Source organism: Nycticebus coucang, chromosome 7 (genome assembly GCF_027406575.1).
Source record: "Nycticebus coucang isolate mNycCou1 chromosome 7, mNycCou1.pri, whole genome shotgun sequence".
NCBI classification, from domain to species: Eukaryota; Metazoa; Chordata; class Mammalia; order Primates; family Lorisidae; genus Nycticebus; species Nycticebus coucang.
In genome coordinates this window covers 107069244-107090489 of record NC_069786.1, presented here as the reverse complement: position 1 = coordinate 107090489, position 21246 = coordinate 107069244, and the positions used below count along the sequence as shown (strand labels likewise).

General features: G+C 35.5%; 1 protein-coding gene across 29 annotated transcripts in view; it reads right to left on the bottom strand.

The window, feature by feature from the left end:
* Positions 1–21246, bottom strand: part of MAP2 (microtubule associated protein 2) — a 299583-nt gene that overhangs the window by 16304 nt on the left and 262033 nt on the right. For 15 of the 29 annotated variants that reach the window (XM_053597392.1, XM_053597404.1, XM_053597408.1 and 12 more), the window contains 6 exons: positions 16353–20087; positions 15940–16146; positions 15637–15771; positions 12714–12775; positions 7340–7487; positions 2502–2842 (listed from right to left, as the gene is read on the bottom strand). In XM_053597392.1, coding sequence (XP_053453367.1) covers positions 2502–2842; positions 7340–7487; positions 12714–12775; positions 15637–15771; positions 15940–16146; positions 16353–20087 — 4628 coding nt within the window. The remainder of the gene's footprint in view (positions 1–2501; positions 2843–7339; positions 7488–12713; positions 12776–15636; positions 15772–15939; positions 16147–16352; positions 20088–21246) is intronic. The other 14 variants (XM_053597403.1, XM_053597406.1, XM_053597410.1 and 11 more) reach the window with 4 other exon arrangements.

Here is a 21246-nt window from a genome sequence, read left to right as displayed (position 1 = left end):
TATTTTTCCTACAAAGACAGTTCAATTGCAATACATACCAATTTTCCAATTCATTTTGCCCTCCAATTTCAGTGCATTTATGCCATCTACAACAAAGTGGAAGGCAAATTTCTTCCATCTGTTTCTTATCTTGGTGAGGAAACATCTTCTAGTGCAAAAAGTTACTTCATAACTCTACTGTTATGGACTTTTTTGAAGTCATCTGATGCCGAGATAGAATAATTTTGCAACACGTTAACACTTGCCTGATGAAAAAATAGATTTTCTTCAAACGATACTGTGATTTTAAGGCTATTTTTGTTCTTTCTGTAATTTTTGTGTCATATGTCTTTACTAGTCCTTAACTATCATAATCTCTAGGGGAGGTTTAGTGCAGCTTAAAAGAATGACACTTTTATACCAATTTTATGAATTGTCAAATGTAGTAGAAGTCAATTGAAATCAGGCATAAAAATATAACTAAATATGATAAAGACAGAGATATAAAATAGATATCTTCACATTTATCTAGAGATTCCTGCAAAGCTGAGGCAAAACCATTCTTTTGGCTTCTCTACCTTAAGAGTCTTCTGAACAAAATCACATATTGTTATATTTTGATGTCAAATTATAACAACTTTTCCATTTTTATTACATTTTCTTTTTAGTTTTAATAAAAAATCTTGTGATTCTAACAAGAAACAGATTCTTTTAAGTATTAATATTTTCTAGAATATAATCAAGTAAACCCACATTTAGTTAAGGAGGATATTAGGACATGGGGACATTTATAAAAACAATTGATTTTAAATAGATATGATAGTTACTCTGCTTCAAGGAGTTCTCATCACAAGCTAAAATGAAGAAGTTAATTTTATTCAACTTACTCTTTTAAATTATGTATATTTATGTTTTAATATAAATATAAAAACAATGCAACATTTGAGTATTTTCAAAAGACCCCAAATAAATGGAAGATTAGCTTGAGTCTTGTGGAATTTAGTTTAAAGCTTAAATTTGGTAGAATTTTGATTTCTTTTTTATTTTTCATTTGCTTAAAAATGTTTCATTCATGAAGAAAAAAAAATTTCTCATAGAACATGTCTTTTATAACATCTTTCTATAAAAACATCTCAGGCTATATTATCCTAGGATATTATAGTTGTTTTGAAAGGGGCATATTGATCTCCCCTTTCCTGCCCCATTGGTTATGTTTTTTAATTCTTTGAGCTCTCTTGACTGGAATCATGAAGTAGCAGGGAAGTTTGTTAGTAAAGGAAGGAGCAATACTGATTTTTTGTTTTAACGGTTTGTAGGAGTGCTTCATAGCTTCACATTTTGGCAAGATCTTTTTTCTAAACCTGCCGGAAAATAGATTTTCTTTGGCACATAGGAGGAATACCATAAATCAGTGGTAGAAACTATCAGAAAAGGAGAAGAGTGGCAGAGAAAATGTTGAGGTTACACAGGAAAAGCTTTTGTGGACTACTGAAAGGGCATTCCAAGTTTGTTCAGGTAAAAAGTTATTGCTTTCATCCTTCTTTCTTTCAAGAATGGAAGTGTTCTTTTATTTCTTCAATGACAGAACTTTTGAACTATTGTATAAGTAGTTCAATATTATAAGGAAAATGCTAAATAATACTTGTATAATTTCCCTCCAGCCTAATTGCTTTGTCCCAACATATAGTATATAAGCACGGTTCAGGTTAAAATAGAGCTCAAGGACCCGTGCTTGGAAAAGACGCGAATGTTTGTTCAGGAGTTGAAGTTAAAAGTTAATAAATGCATTCAGGTGACGAGTACGTTAAGCACTCAGACTTTACCACTAAAACTCATCCATGTAAACAAAAACTGCTTGTACCTCTTAATCTATGGAAATAAAAAGATTTCGTAAGTTTTACTAATAACTCTATTCAATACAATTAATCATAAGTAGAAGTTTGAATGCTACAATTAATACATCAGAACCTATAGAAGTGTCTATTACCAATAGGAATACCCGTCCTTTGGAATGTTTGGTCAATAGTTGCCAAAAGAGAAACTTGGTGAACCATTTTCATATTTTGGAGTGAACATGAAGAAATAGTAGAAAATGTCATAGGAATTCCTTGGGAAGGAGATAAAATCATAATCACTAAAAGGCAGCCAAATGAGATAATGGTCAGGTAATAAAATAGAAAAATAAAATTTATATCAGAAATTTAAGTTTAAAATCCACAAAGCATTAGACATACATTCAGAAAAGAACTGTTAGTCAATCAACAAAGGGTTTCTCCTCTATGGTTAAATCAAATATTTTTCTAATGATAATCAGAAGGAATGGACATAATCATGTTATTTTCATTGTGTTTTAATAGGCTAGTTTCCAAAGGTCCAAATTCTTGGCAATAAATTGAAAACAGTAACTCTTTAACACCTCTACCTGCTTTTTAAGAACCAATCGTTTATAACATGAGGAAGGCAACATAATAATTAATGAGACTTTATTTCTGGCAGCAAATATGTGTTCATGTGATTCTTACCTGCCCCCCCTTTGGCTGGTATTTGATGTTGTCTGTTGATCCGATTTTGGATTTGACATTCTTCAGATCTGGCAGTGGCTGGTTAATGAGCCGGAGCTGCTTGGGAGTAGCAGGAGATTTTGGAGGGGTGCGTATGATGGCGACTTTCTTCTCAGTGGGCACCAAGATGGCAGATTTGGGGGTTCCTGGTGTGTGAGGGGTTCTGGGATAGCTCGGGGTTCCAGGAGTGCCTGGTGTGCGTGAAGAATAACTTGGTGGGGTGCCAGGAGTGATGGCCGTGGATCCAGGGGTTGTGGGCGTCGAGGTGCCACTTTTTTCTGCTCTGCGAATTGGCTCTGACCCTGTATTAACAAACATGGTCAAAATCAAACAATAGCATCTGAAAGTTTTCCTCACAATATCCTTCTTCCCAGAGATGGTTAGAACTCATATTATGTTTAACTTCTAAAGCATTTAGAAATATTTACAAATTCTCATAGTTATGCTAAAAAGGCGAGAGTCTCCTTTTTTAGGCTCATAACCTAAAGACATCCTTTCGAACATGTATTGGCATCGATACAAAAATATAACCTGATTTTTTCTCTTTATTTCTCACTATTTGTGTGTCCAAAATTATTGCCCCTTTGGGTGATCATTAAGGCATATGGATCTGCCTTTTAGTTGGAAAGAGTCTGCACTTGACATTGCAGGTGGACCCTTATTTAATGAAGATTTCTTGAATGACATCTAGATCATTCATACTGCTGTGTAGTAAATTCATTCTGAGATCCAGGTAAACATACAATATAGAACCATTGTTTGGATCTCATGGTTTTGGTCGTGTAGAAAGGTATATATGGAATCATGTTTCAGCTAATTATTTAGGAAAAATGTGAGGTACCTATGAGTTCATTAAAAGCTGCCAGACATTATTCTATCATGTATTCCCCTTATAAGGAAACTTGTATCAGTCCTTTAAAACAAGTCTGTTTCTTTCCTTAGGAAATTGGGATGCCCTTACAATATAAAATTCCTTGAGAACGTTGTGCCTGATGGTGCTTTCATCGCTAGTTTGGTAGTTTGAAGTTAAATTCATAATCCTGCATTATTAATTCTTCAGCATTTTCTAGATGTATTTCTTTGCCTCAAGTTAAGCTCAACCTCATTTGATTATTTGAGCCCCTATGTATCTATACTGTGTTTCCTCATAATATCTTTGTGAATGTTCTTGAATGCCATGTCAAATACTTTTCTGAAAGAATTATATAAATAAGAACATAACACAGATTTCAAAGCACTCTGTAAATACCAAGCAATTGATAACCAACCAAAGATGCATAATATAGAAATTAGGGGCAGTGCTTACTGTTCCCAATTCAGAATTGAGAACCTTGAGGCTCCTTTACACAGATGTGGCTGAATTCTAAGCCAGATACAACATTCTGAGACTTTACATTTTTTTAAAGCACTCACATGTCATATCTAACTTACATTTTATGGGAAAGGCACACTTTTTGTTTTTTACTGTTGAATATGTATACTTTGTAAAATCAATGGATCTTCTGAAATTATGTAGAGGATAAATAAACACATGATTCAATTTTAAAACATGAAGTGAAAGGAATCTTAGAGGTCACCTAATGCAATTGGTCATCAGTACAAGAAGTTCTTTTGAGAAGGGAACATTGAGTCTTTGCTTCACTGTTCACAAGGAGTGAGCTCAAGAGACTGTACATAATTATGACTAGAGGCACTGTCAATCTACCCATCAGTTTAAGTTAATCTCCTAGAGAAACAGAACAACTTCAGTGGTTCTTTCAGTGAACAGTTTTCATGTATCAAGTGCAGGTACCCTGTTTCATTTTGGTCTTTAAACATAATAAGGTCATAGTTAGACTTATCAACTGATAATATGAAATGAGATATAAGAAGACTAAAGTGGTAAATTAGTGTGGATTCTGTGATTTGTCATTGCTTTCCACAAAAAAGACATTTCAAGACCAGGATGACCCAACCACAGCCAACTTGGCTTTTGTAGCTTCCTTACCCCTACTACTTTGTTTATGGGCTTAGTTTTTAATGTAGGCTTGAGTCTGGCACTACGTTCTTCTGAAAACTTTCTCCAGAAACCTTATTGCTTTCTCAGATATGTTTTTCCCCTACGATTTTATCAGTTATGAATAGCTCAGACAATATGGGAGAGGAATACTCTCTGTAGTATTTTCCATGGCACCTAGCCCTGGTGACTTTTGCAGAGGCTGAACACAGCAGGTACTCATATGTTTTTTAATGGACTGTATTTGATTTAGAATTCATCAAAGTGTGCTGAGGTGTTTTTAACTTTATGGAGACTGATCTGAAGTAATATTCTGGATATAGATAACTATTTTATTAGAATATTTTTTTAAATAAGAGTGATTTCTTGTAGAAAATGGCTTTAAGTTTCATAAAAGTAAAGAGATAAGGCTTTGTTTTACTTCTGGAGAAAGGGTAAACTACAAGTATGAAGGCCTTTCACACAGCTGCTGTTCAATAGACATGATCACTTTTTTTTGTAATAAATATGCTCTAGCCATCAGAATGGTAAGTTTGAGTGTTCCCTATTTGTTCTGAAATTAAAGAGGTTACTTATATGATACCAAAACAATTTTTAAGACACTTTAATAAACTATGCTCTTATTTTTCTTGTCAGCTCCTCAGAGACAATGCCTTTCCCTCCTGGGCCCCATGAGCTTCCTGTGTGCCATTGTATCCTCTGAGTCCTTTCAATAGCTGCACAAAATGTTAGACTATTCCTGTGTGCACTTAAGGAGATGGCAGGTGAATGAAAGTAGGCAAGTTGCTTGTTCTTTCAATTGCCTTTTAGCTTTTGGTATGTGGAGATAAAATAAATCCTATGTGCTTAAATTACCAGAGTATCAGTTATGCTCATTATCAAATAATACAGTGCATATGCCTGTGAACATAAGAAAATTTAAAAAGTCAAAAATAGATTTGCTGCAGTACATCTGAAAAAGCCATTTATAAACAGATACATTATAAAAGGCAGAAGAACACAGTGGCCTGAATCAGTGGATTTATGGAGAACATGCCATTTTGTTTCCATGACAACAAATACAAGCATAATGCAAGGTGATCCTTTCGGGAGCATTGGGGGTCTTTGTCATGCCCAGTTCCAATTCTAAGTATTCAACGCTAAAGTCTCTTCCCTGGAGATTTTTTTTTTTTTATTAAATCATAGTCTTCCCTGGAGATTCCTAACTGCTAAATGTCCTCCCAGCTAATTCCTTTGATTAACTTATTTTAACGATGGTTAAAAAAATAGTTTAGGTGATTTCAGAGTTTTTCTAGCACATATTTCAAAGGATATTAACAGTATTGGTCGCAATTTGAAATTTCAATAAAGACTTTCATTGTCGGCAAAAACACTTTTTCTTTTAAATCATGCAAAAAACTCACAATTCATTATTAAATATTTGAATAAATATTACTAAATATTTAAAAATATAAGTGGTGAAATCAACTATAATGTGACAGAGGTAGCAATTTTTACCATTTTATAACAGTTTTTTAAATGACAGAGATGCTATTCTCCAAGTGATTCTATATAACAGTTCTCTTGCAGTATTTTTCCCAATTAAATGTAGAAAAAAACATTAAAAGGACAGGTTGTGAAGTCCTCAGTGGGCTGAAAACCAAATTCAATCCCTCACTAGCTCTGTGGCATTCAGCAAGTCATCTTCCCTAAATGGTCAGTTTTCTTATTAATAGGTTGAACTGAAGTTGTTAATACTAATCAGCAGCCTCGCTAATCAAATTTAGTGAAAAATGTGTCTTAGATGTAAGTACCTACATGTACTCAATAAATGGTAGCTACTTTTGTTGCACGTGTTTAGAAAAACACTTATGAAAAGAATTTGGATCCGCACTTTACTAGATTGTCTTAGCAGAAATGGACATAAAGTGTGTAACTCCTGGAGCATTACATAAACTGTTACAATTGCCAGTCTGTTCAATAACAGACCATCATTGAAAGAAATGAGGTTATCACATAGAGCACGCTCTTGGAAAGCAAATTCTTTTTTTTTTTTCTGTTGGTGTTTTGTTTTTTTTTTATTGTTGGGGATTCATTGAGGGTACAATAAGCCAGGTTACACTGATTGCAATTGTTAGGTAAAGTCCCTCTTGCAATCATGTCTTGCCCCCATAAAGTGTGACACACACCAAGGCCCCACCCACCTCCCTCCTTCCCTCTTTCTATTTCCCCCCCATAACCATAATTGTCATTAATTGTCCTCATATCAAAATTGAGTACATAGGATTCATGCTTCTCCATTCTTGTGATGCTTTACTAAGAATTATGTCTTCCACATCCATCCAGGTTAATACGAAGGATGTAAAGTCTCCATTTTTTTTAATGGCTGAATAATATTCCATGGTATACATATACCACAGCTTGTTAATCCATTCCTGGGTTGGTGGGCATTTAGGCTGTTTCCACATTTTGGCGATTGTAAATTGAGCTGCAATAAACAGTCTAGTACAAGTGTCCTTATGATAAAAGGATTTCGGAAAGCAAATTCTTAATGGAACAGGATCATAGGTTTTGATTGTTGACCTGGCATATATAGAAGCTTATATGGATGTATATCTTACAAATATCTGACTATTGATTTTCTCTGTAGTCTGGATTTTCTGATTCTTAGGACAAATATAATCTGTTCTTCATGCATATTTTATTTAAAAATTAAGTATATAAATGTGTATCATATATAAATAGTATCTAATAAGCTGGATTGCACTTGAAGGATTTTTAAAAAATAATCATTAAAGAGAAAACCAAACCAAAATAGACCTACGAGTGGTCCTCCGTGCTGAGGAGGAGAAGGAACTGTTGAGAGAGAAGGAATTCTCATCTCTGTCTCCTGATACACCTCGGCGAGGAGGAAGAATGGACGACGGTCTCGGGAGAGAAGAGCGCTTTTCTGGGCTCTTGGTTACTCCATCCTGATTGGGGAAAACAAAAGAACTTTAAGTTCTCGTGAATCTTTATTATAATTACATGAAACGATTACATTGCTCTATCTAGCTCAGTGGTTCTCAACCTTCTTAATGCTGCGACCCTTTAATACAGCTCCTCGTGTTGTGGTGTTCCCCTAACCATAAAATTATTTTCATTGCTGTAGCAACAATGATGTAGTTGGAAACAATAATTTTATGGTTGGGGGTCACCACAACATGAGGAACTGTATTAAAGAGTCGCAGCATTAGGAATGTTGAGAACCACTGCTCTAGCTGTTTTTCCTCCTGTGCTAATAGATGAATTTCTTTTAATACACATTACCGAATTTCATACCCTGAAAAGCATTTCTAGTTTAAGACTTGAAGTTCATATCGGCCTAGAGATTTTATATAAATGTGTTATTTGGAATGAGTCGTCCTGATAATTAATTGTGAAGTTCAAGTTCTAAATGACAATATGAGTAAAATGAATTTACACAAGCAAAATCTCCAGCAAATTGCTAATTCAACTGAGAAATCTTCATTAGCAGGAAAATTTACTACTCAGAAAAGACTGATAATTGCACGCATAATATTTCTTTTTATTTTTGTAGAGACAGAGTTTCACTTTATGGCCCTCGGTAGAGTGCCGTGGCCTCACACAGCTCACAGCAACCTCCAACTCCTAGGCTTAAGCAATTCTCTTGCCTCAGCTTCTGGAGTAGTTGGGACTACAGGCGCCCACCACAACGCCCGGCTAATTTTTTTTTTTTTTTTGGTTGCAGTTTGGCAGGGGCTGGGTTTGAACCTGCCACCCTCAGTATATGGGGCCGGCGCCTTACCGACTGAGCCACAGGTAACAACGAATACCTTCCATATATTGTGCGCTTATGTGACAGGGACCCTATACACTTTATACCCAGTATAATTTCATTCTCACCACAAAATATTATGCGCATATTAAAACTGAGGAAACAGGCTTAATGAGCTTATGTAGTTTTTTCAAGATCACTGAGTTCGTAGATGGCAGAGGCAGTTTTAAGCCATGATGTGTCTAATGGTGAGTCTAAATTGCTTTTATACATAGTATTGTACAGAATATAATTTTTATTACACTGTAAAATATTAAATATATCATATGTAACATATATTTTGTTTTGTTTCTAGTTGATATTTTATATGATAGTCAAATAACAAATTAATAGTGGTTAGTGTATCTAGAAAAAGACATTTTCTTTTTTTTTTCAACTAGGCAGACTGTTTATCAAAGCTTTTCATTTGTATTTCTTTTTAACAGGATCTATTTTTTATAGACTTTAGAATTGAAAGTCATACATTTCCTGAATCGCGTCCTCTAACCGTCTCCCCAGTTATATATTCCTTTCTGCACCTTTTAATCAACCTGCTGCCTTACCTTGTTCCCTGATTCTGAGTGTGGCAAACGGTCTGTGGAGCCTGCCGAAGTGGGCTGTACTAAAAAACTGTCAGAAAATGTAGCCCTTTTAGTCGTGCTAGGGAAGGCTGAGTTGTGTCTTGGGGACTTTGTGCTACCCTGTAAAGCAGGAATCTTTGACAAAGTAGAATTCTAGCCATGAAAGAAAACAAACAAAAGCACAAAATAAACCAAACTATGAAGCAAAAGGAAAATAAAAAAGAAGTATAAACATAAAAGATATTAAATGTCTTTCCTTACTAAAAACACATGATAAATGTTTATAATCAATGACAGACATGTATACATGGAGAGAAGAACAGATTTTCATTTAACAACCGTTTGAGCTGAAAATAAACAATACTCACATAAAAATGTCTGCTACACACAAAAACAAAAATACTGCTAAACCGTTTGGCTTTATATTAATCAGGTCTAGAACAGACACTCGTGTTACTTGCTCTCCTTTACTTCCAAATGTTGTCTCCTTTCATGTTTAGTATATAGTAAAGAAAGAGTGAATAATTTTTAAATAAATGGTGAGCGAATGGATGGATGGAAGGAAAAAGAAAGGAAATGTTTAGACATGGAGGAATTGGCTTTGTGAAATTCTAAGACCAAAGCAACTCTCTCTCTCTTTTTAAATAAAATAAGCTTTAAAATAAAAAGAATTTTACAAAGAGTGATTAGGAAAACTCTTTTTGCTGATTTAAAAGATGATGCTAATTGTTTAAATTTTGTTTTTATAAATGATTTTATATAAAGTTCTCTCATTTGATGCGAATATAGATACAAGATTCTTTATGGATTCTTTGTGCACAGTTTATAATTAAAACATAAACCACATTTGGAAAGCCCCTTGCTATATCCAGTGTGCTGAAATCATTCCTCAAATAAACATAGTCTTGGAGTGCATATAATCTACCTCTTGATCATATGACAAGAACTTTAGAATGTGGTATATTCGAAGCCTAATAATGGAAAACTATTTTTAAATATTGAGAAATTTTATTTTCAGATAATCTACATTGATTTCATCAGAAAACTGCAGAGTTTATATATAATGAGTTCATCTTATGAGTAAAACACATATTAGGGACCAAGTTATGCCACAGAATAAATAACATTTTTATGTATAGACTTATAGTCTGTATGATGTGTTATAAACCCTAAAAGGAAAGTCAGCACAGAAGAGATTTCTCATAAACATCACAAGATTTAATTTATAGGTGTTGATAACCCCTGGGGAGACTGCAAATATAATTGGGTGGGATGTATGGCTTTTGAAGAAAGCTATGCCTTTATGCCACATTCTCAAGGGAGCCTGTTAAAAATACTGACAAGTGTGACAAATTCAAGAAGATTATCATCTTCGAATAATTTGTCTTAGCTGTTACAAAAACAGCCGATAAAATTGAGATTTTTATCTTAAGTTTTAATCTCTGTAGCCACAACAGAGACATGAGTATTCACAGACTGCACAAATCACTTCTTGTTTTAAATATCCCAATCCTTGACTGGGAAATTAAGTTGGCATAGTCTTCTTTTTTTAAATGAGCCTATTGACAAAAGAGTGAATTTCAAAAATGTGACACAGAAACAAAAACCAAATAACTGAATTGCAAGTATGTTAAGAAAGATAACTATGAATGCTAAACAAACAAACAAACAAACAAAACTCAAATGAACTGCAGGATTATGGGTAGGTCAAGTTCATCATATGGAGAAACTGAATACTCAAAGAACTGTTCTAATGGATGTATGGAATATCAAAGATAAGTTCAGTAAGTGTTAATATTGGAGGTGAAGGAGGCGTTAGAATATGGATGAGGTATTAGGAAGGAAAAATGGTTTAATAAACTAGAAATAGTTGGAAATGATGAACTAATTTCTTCAGAAAGATGACATGGACATTTATAAGGAAAAAATTAAATGCTGATTCTGTTGAGTTACTTGAAGACCAAGGGAATTAAAAATTTCCTACAGGTTTTCTAATTAATGTCCACTTAAAAATTCTTTTCTGAAAGAGGAAAAGTTCAGACTTTTTTCTGTATCTACTCCTAAACACTTCTTTCATACAAATAGTTAAAATAATGACAAACTATTGCTATTTATCAAATGAATGCTATGTCCTAGGCGTTATGCTGTGTACTGTCTTATAAAACTGCTAGAATTAATATGATATAAAGATTTCCCTTCCCCTTTATCTTTAGATTTAAAAGACAAGAAGGAAAAGGTGATATAGGTAACAGATAGTCAAGATTTGGACATGGTCTATTTCATAGCCCTGTTTTTAACCACGACTCATTAGTTCTCCATCAGAAACAGAGATAAAAAGATATAGATCTTGAAATCACATTGTGCTTAAATTAAAGCCTTATATTTACCAAAGTAATAATTAAACTCTATTGCTTACCATATGATTAAAAATACGTTGGAAAACACTTACATAAAAATCAATTACCTTCTTGTATCCATGTAAAAGCTCTCAGGTTCAAGATACCAATGGTTTGGCTGTTACTGGAAATGAATCACTATTTTTCATAATAAATACAGGTGGAAGTCTAAGATCTTATCAGTTTTGATAAGCTAAGAGTTATGATTTTTATATTATATATGATTGCTGGGACCTAGCATTGAGATAAACTTGTAAGCAACACCAAATTATTTGCTAGAAGTTAAGGATTTTATTAGTGGTCATTTAATTTTTTTCTTTTAATTATAAAAGGATGAAAATACTTTATGTTGGCTTTGGTCTTTAAAATACGGCTAATAATATAAAAAATAAAACTCAAAAAAGAAGAAACAGAAAAAGTTTGTAAACATATATATATATATAAAGAATTTGATTAAATTAAAATAATAATATATTTCATCTCCATAATTTGGCAAATATAGAACAATAAATAAATATACAGTTAAAATAATAAATATGGCCACATTTATATATAGCTGCAGAATATATAAATGGGGAGAATGTTTCTAGAGAGCAATTTGGCAATATGTATCAAAAACTTTAAATGTAAGCATTCTTTAAACAATAATTTCACTGTTTGGAAGACACCTTATAGGAAACATAGCCAAAAGGATCTCTACAATAAAGTCAAAATAACAAAGAAAAATAATATGAATGTTAAATAATAGGAAATAGGAAAGTACATTATTGTAAATAAATAAAATGCAATATTATATACTCATTAAAATGATTACAGGAATGATTAAAGGCTTAATGGCATGGAAATATGTTCACTACTTAATTAAAAAATCAATACACAGTGTTTCCATTTTGTTATTAAACCTATAAATATGTAGGAAAAAATTAAGACATATCAAAATGATGATTGTACTTAACTTTCTATAAGGGCATTATAATTCACTTTTAAATTTCTTTTTGCTTATTATCATTTTTTCATTTGGTCTGAATTTTATTTTGTAACAAAAAATAAAAATGTACTGTAAAATACAGTTAATGTTGATATAATAGTTTAACTTGATTCTATGGAAAGTAACTGAATTGGGTTTCCCCGTTTTTGCCACAGCATCGTGCTGCTCTTTTATATATTTTTATCTTACTGATCAAGAGGCAGTCTGCCATATCCTCACCAACTATCATCCTGTGTCCTTCCAGAAGATGAAATTCCATGGCTGGATGCCCTAAGAATCATGGACGCCTTAAGAATCGATGACTTAAAATGACTTTTAAGAGCAATTACATAAACAAGATTAAAAAATGTTAAGATATTGCAACTAATGTTAAAGGAAGGTCAAAGGAAGAACAAGGAAAAACGTATTTTACTCACGGAGACTTTGTCCTTTGCCTGTTTAAATACACTGGGAGCCAGAGCAGATTCCCCACCTGCTGCTGTTGAAAAGAAAAGACACAAACAACTCTAAACTTAGCAGTTAAATAGGCATTTTTCAGTACTTTTGGGGTATTCTATTGTGTGAACAGACTAACGCAAAGCAAAAATTTGCTTATTTTGAGACTCAAATTCAGTAACTGAAGATACTGAGTAACAAAGCATGTGGCTCCATGTCTGAATTAGCATAATCCAGTGTTTCCCAAAGAACGGATAAGCACACTAAATAATTTCCTATCGGTTACCAACATACCTTTCAATCACTAGCATATGAGGACAGACCTTTTAGAACAGAAGCTATAAAATAGCAATGTGAATGCTGCAAAACTTAAGGAAAGAGTGTTGCTTGGTTTCTAGGGTTGGCACAGTACAGAGAGTGCTTGTTCTAAGGGATTTCTAACCTCCCTTCTTGTTCTGGAAGCCACTGACACACCTGCAGATAGTTCTGCATTTTATATTCCAAACTGTCGTGATCAGCCAACCCTTTCCCTCTGTACTCCTTCTTTTCACAATATAAAAGACACACTTGTTTGATGTGAAAATGCATCACATGAGCAGGGACACAAAAAAGCTTGTCAAGGGCAGAAAATATGAGAGAAGTTTTTAAGTTCAGTAAATATATAACATGTTCTACACATGCACTTCCGCTATGAAATTATTACCACATCTGTTACTGTTGTTTGTCTTGCTGCTATTTTATGCTTCTGGTTTCAATTTTGAGCTCCCTTATCTTTACCATATTTTCTGTTCATGCTTACCTGACTTGACTTAAATATCTCTTACAATTTAAAGCATTTCTGTTTGGGAAAACCATCTGTATTTGAAAACTGTGCTTAGAAAAGAAAATGTGTTTAGTTTCTCCTTAACTTTCTTTCATAAAATAAAAATCCTCAGAAAAAATACATATCCTGGTAAGGCCTTCACATGACTTCATGAAGGATTCTTCTGCCATATGCAGTTCTAACACAAAAATAATAACTGTCTACAATATGCTTATGCTATGTAGGGCTAGCTAGTAAGATTACTCATAGGTTCTAGAACTGACTTTTTTTAAAGAAGCAGTGTGAATGATGCCTTCCTACTGACTCTATATCACATCTCAAATTCTTGCTTCAAACCAGTGCTATCTACGTTCGATAATATGCTTTCCATCAGAGGACCTTAATATTTGACAAAAATAAAGGAAGATCTTAATTATTCCAAAGATCTTCAATTTCCTTTAAAAATGAACAAAAAAGGCAATCAATTTACTTTCAGAGGGGTAAATTAAATACCAATGACATGTAAAGACTTTATTAAACCATTCCACATTTTCTCTAAAATTCCACAATTCCAATGACATTTTCTCATCCTTGCAGGTAGCTTATAGGATTTTTACACCAAAAGATTCTGCTCGCATAAGCATTTGTCTAACTAAGAGGAAAAAAATCCAAGTTGAATGAGGCCTAAAACCTGAAGAAATTAACTCAGGTATAAGACTTAGAAATGATGTGTTGGTTCCTAACTCCTAACTAAGAAGCTTTCCTCATCTTAAACCTCTGTCAATGATTGTGTATAGATAGGCCTCCATTTTCGAATCTTGTCTCAGATCTTAAAGGAAAGCACATAATATGATTCCTAGATGAAGAACACAAATACAAGATACTTGGAATTTGGTACCTATCCCCAAACCATTAATGACCTTGATTTTCTTTTTTTTCACAGACTAATGCTGCTCTTAACCTTTAAAATCATCCAGATTTATTTAGACACTTATCACATATAATGGAAAGAAAAATATTCCTTTCTCATTTGTCAACCTTATATTTTATAGACCACAAGTGTGCTACTTCATAAACACTAAAAAATTGTAAATTAATATCACCCTAGTATATGTATAAAATAAATACTTCACATTAAAATTTAGAAATAAAGTTTGCATTACAGATATTTGCATGCATTTTTATGATGATTTCTAATACATTTTATTCCTTTGATCTACCCCCTTTTTATTTAGTAAACATATATATTTGAAGAAAACAAAAAAATAAGTAATTAGCAAAATAGAAATAAACCTGAGTTCATTTCTAACTTAAATTCCTCTTAAGGAGGAACTTTTATCTCAGAATTTTCAATACTGAATTTTATTAGAAAATTTAGCGATGTGGATCCAATTTAAGAAATTTCCAACTTTTTGAAACAATTTCCATATTTAAGAAAATCTTGATGAAAGAATATCAGATAAGAGATGTACCTCAGTAGACTGAAAGAAAACCTTGCTAATTTTGGATATGAGGAATCAAATCTGATGGGATTACCAGACAAACTTATTTTCCTTTTTCTTTTTTGTTCATCAAAATCAAAGTAATTTAGCAAACCACAATGTTACCCTAGGTTTGCTTCTCACTTTCACTGTCTGATTCACTGTACATTCTTGGTAGTTTTCAGTAAATTCATCAACATCAGTAACAGATTTGGCAGTAACAATGTAGAAAATAGGACAAATATATATGGGTTTAAGCATGAGAGAGATAAATAAGCAAAATAATGAGAATGCATACCACGGTTAAATTCATCGCCATCCTCTAACCAAACACATACAATGAAAATAGGAGTCCCCAGAACGTGACACTAGAGCACAATGCCAAGATACAATCACGCACTGTTATGTCTGAGCATGACAAAGAAATAGATGGTCATGACCTCTTCTGCAAGGAAGGGAAAAAAAAAAAAAGAATAATGATACAAGACACTTAATAGTAAAATTGTTCATGACTGCTGAGATTCTTGGAAGAAAAACAAAATGAGAAGCTGCTACAGTAATGAGATTAAAAAAAAATACACGTCTATGTTTGCCAGTCACATTGCAGAATTGAACAGTCACCTGTGGTTTTCCGCTTAACACAGGAGAGATGAGTTGGTCTAGTATATTTGATAGCAGGTTTTAAAATGAATTTCCTGGAGGGAGAGTGGGCCTGAACTTCTGTTTTTTTAGCAAGTTCAGCTTTCTTATAAACTGCTATGAATAAAAAAACACAGAAAGCATACCATCAGGAAAAAATGAACATGTGGAGCCCAAACCAAACAAAATTTCATAAATAATTACCACTGTTAGGCAGTTCTTCTACAAAAGAGTCATAACGAATAACTTCAAAAACATTATTAAAGAAGTGATTGTTAAATGAACCTTTTTTCCTTCTCACTTCATCTCTGGAGACTGTGCTAGGTTCCTTTTTAGCTATTTTTCTTTCAGGAGTGGAAATTCTGCCTCTCCCGGTTTTAAAAGGCTTTTCTTTTCTATGTTTCTCCAGAGATGGTCTCCGAGCTTCCTTTTCAGCTTTCTCCTCTTTAGGGATAGTTTCTAACTGCTCTGTCATGATGCTCCTATCATCATCTGCGGATCAAAGCAAATCATGACAACAATAACAATGAAACATTAGTAACACAGGTACAAAGTCCTTCGCATCTTTAACAAAATGCAAAATAAGGAGATAAAGGGACCGTTTTAAAAGTTTAAAGTGGAAAAAAAAATTCCCATTAGGTTACTGGGTTTGATTTGGGAGTAGAAAAATTAAAAAAAAAAAAAAAAGTAATGCACACCTTGAGTATCCACCCAGAGGCTGTCAGCATCCATGATGGAGTCATCAATGGTGGTCTCGTCTTTGTAATCATCATAGGTTTCTGTCTTATATTCTGAGAGGGCAACCTCTTCTCTCTCTGGGGAAGCAGGGGCCTCTGGGGAACCATCCTTGGGTTCTGCCTGGGCTTCAGCTGCCTCTTCTACTTCGAGCTCTTCTTTGTCATGAGGGGACGGTCTCCTTTCTACGTCGGGCTGCTCTAGGGCTGCAAAGCGCACACTGTGGGAGCCCGACTCCCCTTTGTCAGTGGTGGTTTGCACTACAGTGATGAAATCATCCTCGATGGTCACAACAGACTCGATCACTCCTTTGTGTTCACCTGGGCAGGTCTCCACAAATTCCTGCCTGCCACCAGGGACACCCAGGTCAGTCATCTGAAGGGTGTCTGAGCGGAAGAGTAGTTTATCATATTCTCCCCGGGCTTCTATCTCTTCTTCCTCACTCGGAGCCTCTGCGGGTTCAGACACAACTGGCCCAAGCAATGGCTCCGTAACATCTGAGGGAGTGATAGATATATCTGGGGTTTCTTTGCTTTCATCTTTTGACAGTTGAATAAATTCCATCTGAGTGTCAGCTTTCTCCTCTGTGGTTAAATCAGCCTCGGAGATGGCAGGGGGACAAGGGATCTCTACGGACAGTTTGATGGCAAGCTCATCTTGGATCAGAGACGATTCTGGAGAGGTTTCCTTCTTGCCCTCATCGGGTTTCAAGGACTCCATGGTGAGGCTTTCGTGCTCGCCACTCGACTCGTAGGACTCTTCCTTGTCCACAGCCTCTTGGTGCACCAAGTCGGGCTTGGCCACCTTCTCTTTGACTTCGGTTTCAATGCCTTTGGCACCTTCTTTCATGTGGCCAGATTCAAGACCCATAAATGCATCTGCATCCTGAGGCACTTTGGATGAAGGGGTCAGGTCCTGTGTGGCCTCGAGTTTAAACTCTGTTGCCTTTCCAGTCTCTATGTGTAGCCCCGAAGCCATCTGTCCAAAGTCACTAATTTTGACATCTAATGGACCCTGGGCAGTTTTCTTGGCAGCAAAATCCAGTCCTTGTTCATCTTTTTGGGATGGTTCTACCTCAGCTACCTCTGGCACTACACTAAGATTTTTCTCTGCTTTCTCAGATGGTGCATCTTTTGATGGTGTCAGGTCTTTGGCTGAAGCTTGTTCGTAGGTTACTCCTAATCCAAATGTGTCCACTGTATCGACAGCTTCTTCTGTTTTCTTGCCATGTTCTTTTGAATCAGCATGTTCTTCACTCTTTTCTGGTACAGTATCCAGTTTATCATTAACTTTCCTCTCTTGGTCAAACTCTCTGCCCAGACCCAATTTGTCACCAGAGATATGCAGGGATGCGTCTTTGTCAACACTGAACTCATCTTTAACTCTGCCAGCAGCTGCCAATTTTACTTCAATCAGTGAAAGGTCCGTGGCCAAATCTCTTCGAGCCTTATCATCAGTGCCTTCATAAAAGGAGCCACTGTCGCCTGATAAATTTTCACTGTCTTGAACAGGGGATGGGAGTGGGACTGTGTATTTATTGAACACACAGTAGCCCAGGTCTTCAAGCTGACTGTCCGTTTTTACAGCAATGTGGTTTTCATCAGTTACAGGGGGCAAACCAGTACTACTCTCCTCAACCACAGTCTCTGATGGAACTGATTTTCTCCTGGCAACCTCGGCATCTGCACTCACAGATGCTAATCTTGACCTTGTGCCTGCCAGGTCTAGCATTTCAGGCAGGTCGGGGGCCATGACAGTACCATTTTTGTAATAATCTTTGGCTAGGAATGGTGACTCACATGTTGTCTCCACTTGAGTAGTTTCTTCTGCAGTAGCTTTTACTTTTTCTATCTGTTCTTCCTCTTTGCTTTCTATTGGGAAGCAAGGGCCTTTCTCTACTGCAGGTGTGGTGGCTGGAAGGTAATCATCCCCTTCATCCATACTTCCACTAGTATTGGTTAGAATATCAGAAGCTAGAGGAGAAAGATCGTGACCCCGACCAAAGTTAAATCCAAGGGCTATAGAATCCAGGCAAGACATGGGCAAATTGATTGACATGCTTCTCTGTTCTATTGCAGACCTACCACCAAGTCCTAAACTCCTGCTAAGTGTCAAGTCATCCTTATTCTTACTGTGGAGATCTCTTTTCTCCCCATACACTTTTGGATCGATGGTGAACATTCTCTCTTGAGGAGAACTGGGTTCTTCAGGTAAATCAGAGGGATAACTCTGTGCAAGAGTGCTGTACCCTGCTTCTTGTGCTGGAGTGCTAGGCTGGGATTCTTTCCCTGCTTGAAATCCCTTGTCACCATCTTTATGCCCGGGGGATATGGTATCAATAGACGCAGGGGCACTTTCTCTAGTGTCACTCAGTTCATAGTAGTCACTGCCCAGCTGAATGCTTTTTGTTACTTCTTCTTTCAAGGCAGATGTTTCAAAGTACTTGGACATTCCTGATTTATCTTCATAAAACGGCATGTCGAGTTCAGCTGATGTTGCCGCACTGAGTCCTTCAATCCTACTATCTTTGTCAGCAACTTTCTCTTCAAAAAGTCCCTGGATTGCACTTTTTTCACTTAGTGCAGCTGGTTCTGTCATGACTTTCTCCAGTGCCTTTGAGGTCATGGCTGAATCTGTAACTGCTTGCTCCAAATTTACAGGGAATGCATCTTGTTTTAATGTATCTATGGGCGGCTCAGGGCTTTTCTGTTCTTTTGAGTAAGCATGCTCTGTGGAGGTCTGGATTATGCCTGTTTCTTCATCTGCCAATGTTAGGGGTCTACTCTCCTTTGGCATAGCGTCTTTGTCAGAAAGGGTTCCTTTTTCTTCAAGCTTCAGCTGAGGTTCCTTTTCAGAGGGTGTAGGTTCCAGTCCGCTGGCAATGGGAGTATCTTTTTTCTGCACACTCTCTTGACTTATGGCCCCTGTTTCCTCCCTTAGAACTTTCTCCATAACACTTTCTTCTACAACTGGAACGTGAGCATCTTTGGGTAAAGCAATTGCCTCTGAGGCTGGTGCTTCAGCCATTTTATCTTTATGGGGCTCTTCGACTTTAGAACTATCTTTGGCAGTAGCTGGGCCACTGGTTTCTTGCACAGATTTTTTGTCATCTGGCTGTAAAAAGGCAGGGACAAAGGGTGATGCTTCTGTAACTACTTCATTCTTCATGACATCAAAAGGAAGAGTGAAGCTTCCTCCTTGAAAGGGACTTGGCATGGGAGAATCAAATTGTTTGCCTTCCCATTTGGGGATATCCTCAAATACGTCTTTCTCCCTCATGGGTGTCAGGGGGCCAGGAGATATTGGAGCAACTAAACCCCACTCATCCTTTCTTGCTTCCATTGGCATTTCAATGAACCAGTCCTTTTGTTCTTTTGGAGTGGGAGGCTGTGCAGGAAGGTCAATGCCAGGCACTACCAGACTGGGTTCTGTTTTCTGCGTCATGTCTTCCAGGCTGGCAATGAGAGTGTGCGCAAACAAAGCCGGAGGTGCCTTTTCTTCTTCCATGCCTTGCACATCCTTTGTATCAGGATAAGCGATAGCCGTCTCTAGCTGAGCATCTAAGGCAGCGTGTTTAAGGTCTTCACCAGGCTTACTTTGTTTCTCTGACTCTTTTTCCTTCTGGTCTACAAGGTCAGCTGTAGAGGGAGTCAATTCCTGCTGATCTTGGAACTCCATCTTCGAGGCTGTAAGTAAATCTGAAGTAACCGGGTTGATTTTTAAACAAATAGTAGGCAAATGCTTTCAGGCAATAAGCTTAAAATTATATTTTGAAATGATAAATGAATGATAGGGTAGAAAGAAAAACTATGGCACATGCAAGCATGCAGCCCATTTAAAAATCGATATGAAAATGGCAAGACTGAGATACATATGTATTATTACTAAGATGAACTCGGGTTTTAAATTAATGTGCATGGGAATCATAAGAAGAGTATACTTCTGGATACTCTTTTGTTCTTTTTTTGTTTGGTCTTTTCTAAACATTAAATAATGTGTATTATGGTAGAAAAATTTACATTCATTACTAGCAAATTTTTTACATTAATGAATATTATGTAGGTAGCTAACATTAGGGTACAAAAATATATGTCAAGGACTAAATATAGATAAGGATTGATTTCTACTAAATTTTCTCATTGGTTTTATCATTTGAAAATGAATTAGCAGGCCATGGGCAGAAGACAAATCATAACGATATAGTATCAGTAGTTTCAGTTAACTTGACTGACAAATGCTAGGACCAATTTTGGGGGCATTCAAAGGTTACTGGTATAAATGTTTAGAATTCACCTGAGATGAAATTTTAGGAATATAAGTAAATATTTGCTACCAATTTTATATCTAAGAGTTGGCAAGCCAATTTCTATCATGTATTTAAAAATTTTAATTCCTAATAATTACTTCATCAGTATGAAAGATATAAGAAAATTTGAATCACACCGTTGACATAGGGAGGCATGGAAGTAACACTATTTTCAAAAGAGCCAACTATTACAATAATTTTCTTCTGGTCATGATCTCATTCTCTGGAACATGAGCAAATGGTGAAGCATTGACCAGTATTGGCTTTAAAGATGCTCCTCAGAAATTGAATAACACACTTTTATTTTTATTTATTCACCAATCCAAAAGACTTTAGAGTCCCACTTATGTTTTAAAGTGGGTGTTTCACTGTAGTCATAAGAGCTAAATGTAGTTAGTTAGCTGGAAAAGATCTAGGGAAATATAAATGCAACCATGTCTCAAAGATCAAGTGTATCTGGATCATCCTTATCTTACATACTTGTGTGTCCTGTGGTAACAAGAAAAAAATACTTTATGAATTTCTAATACAGGTTAGATGAATGAAAAGTC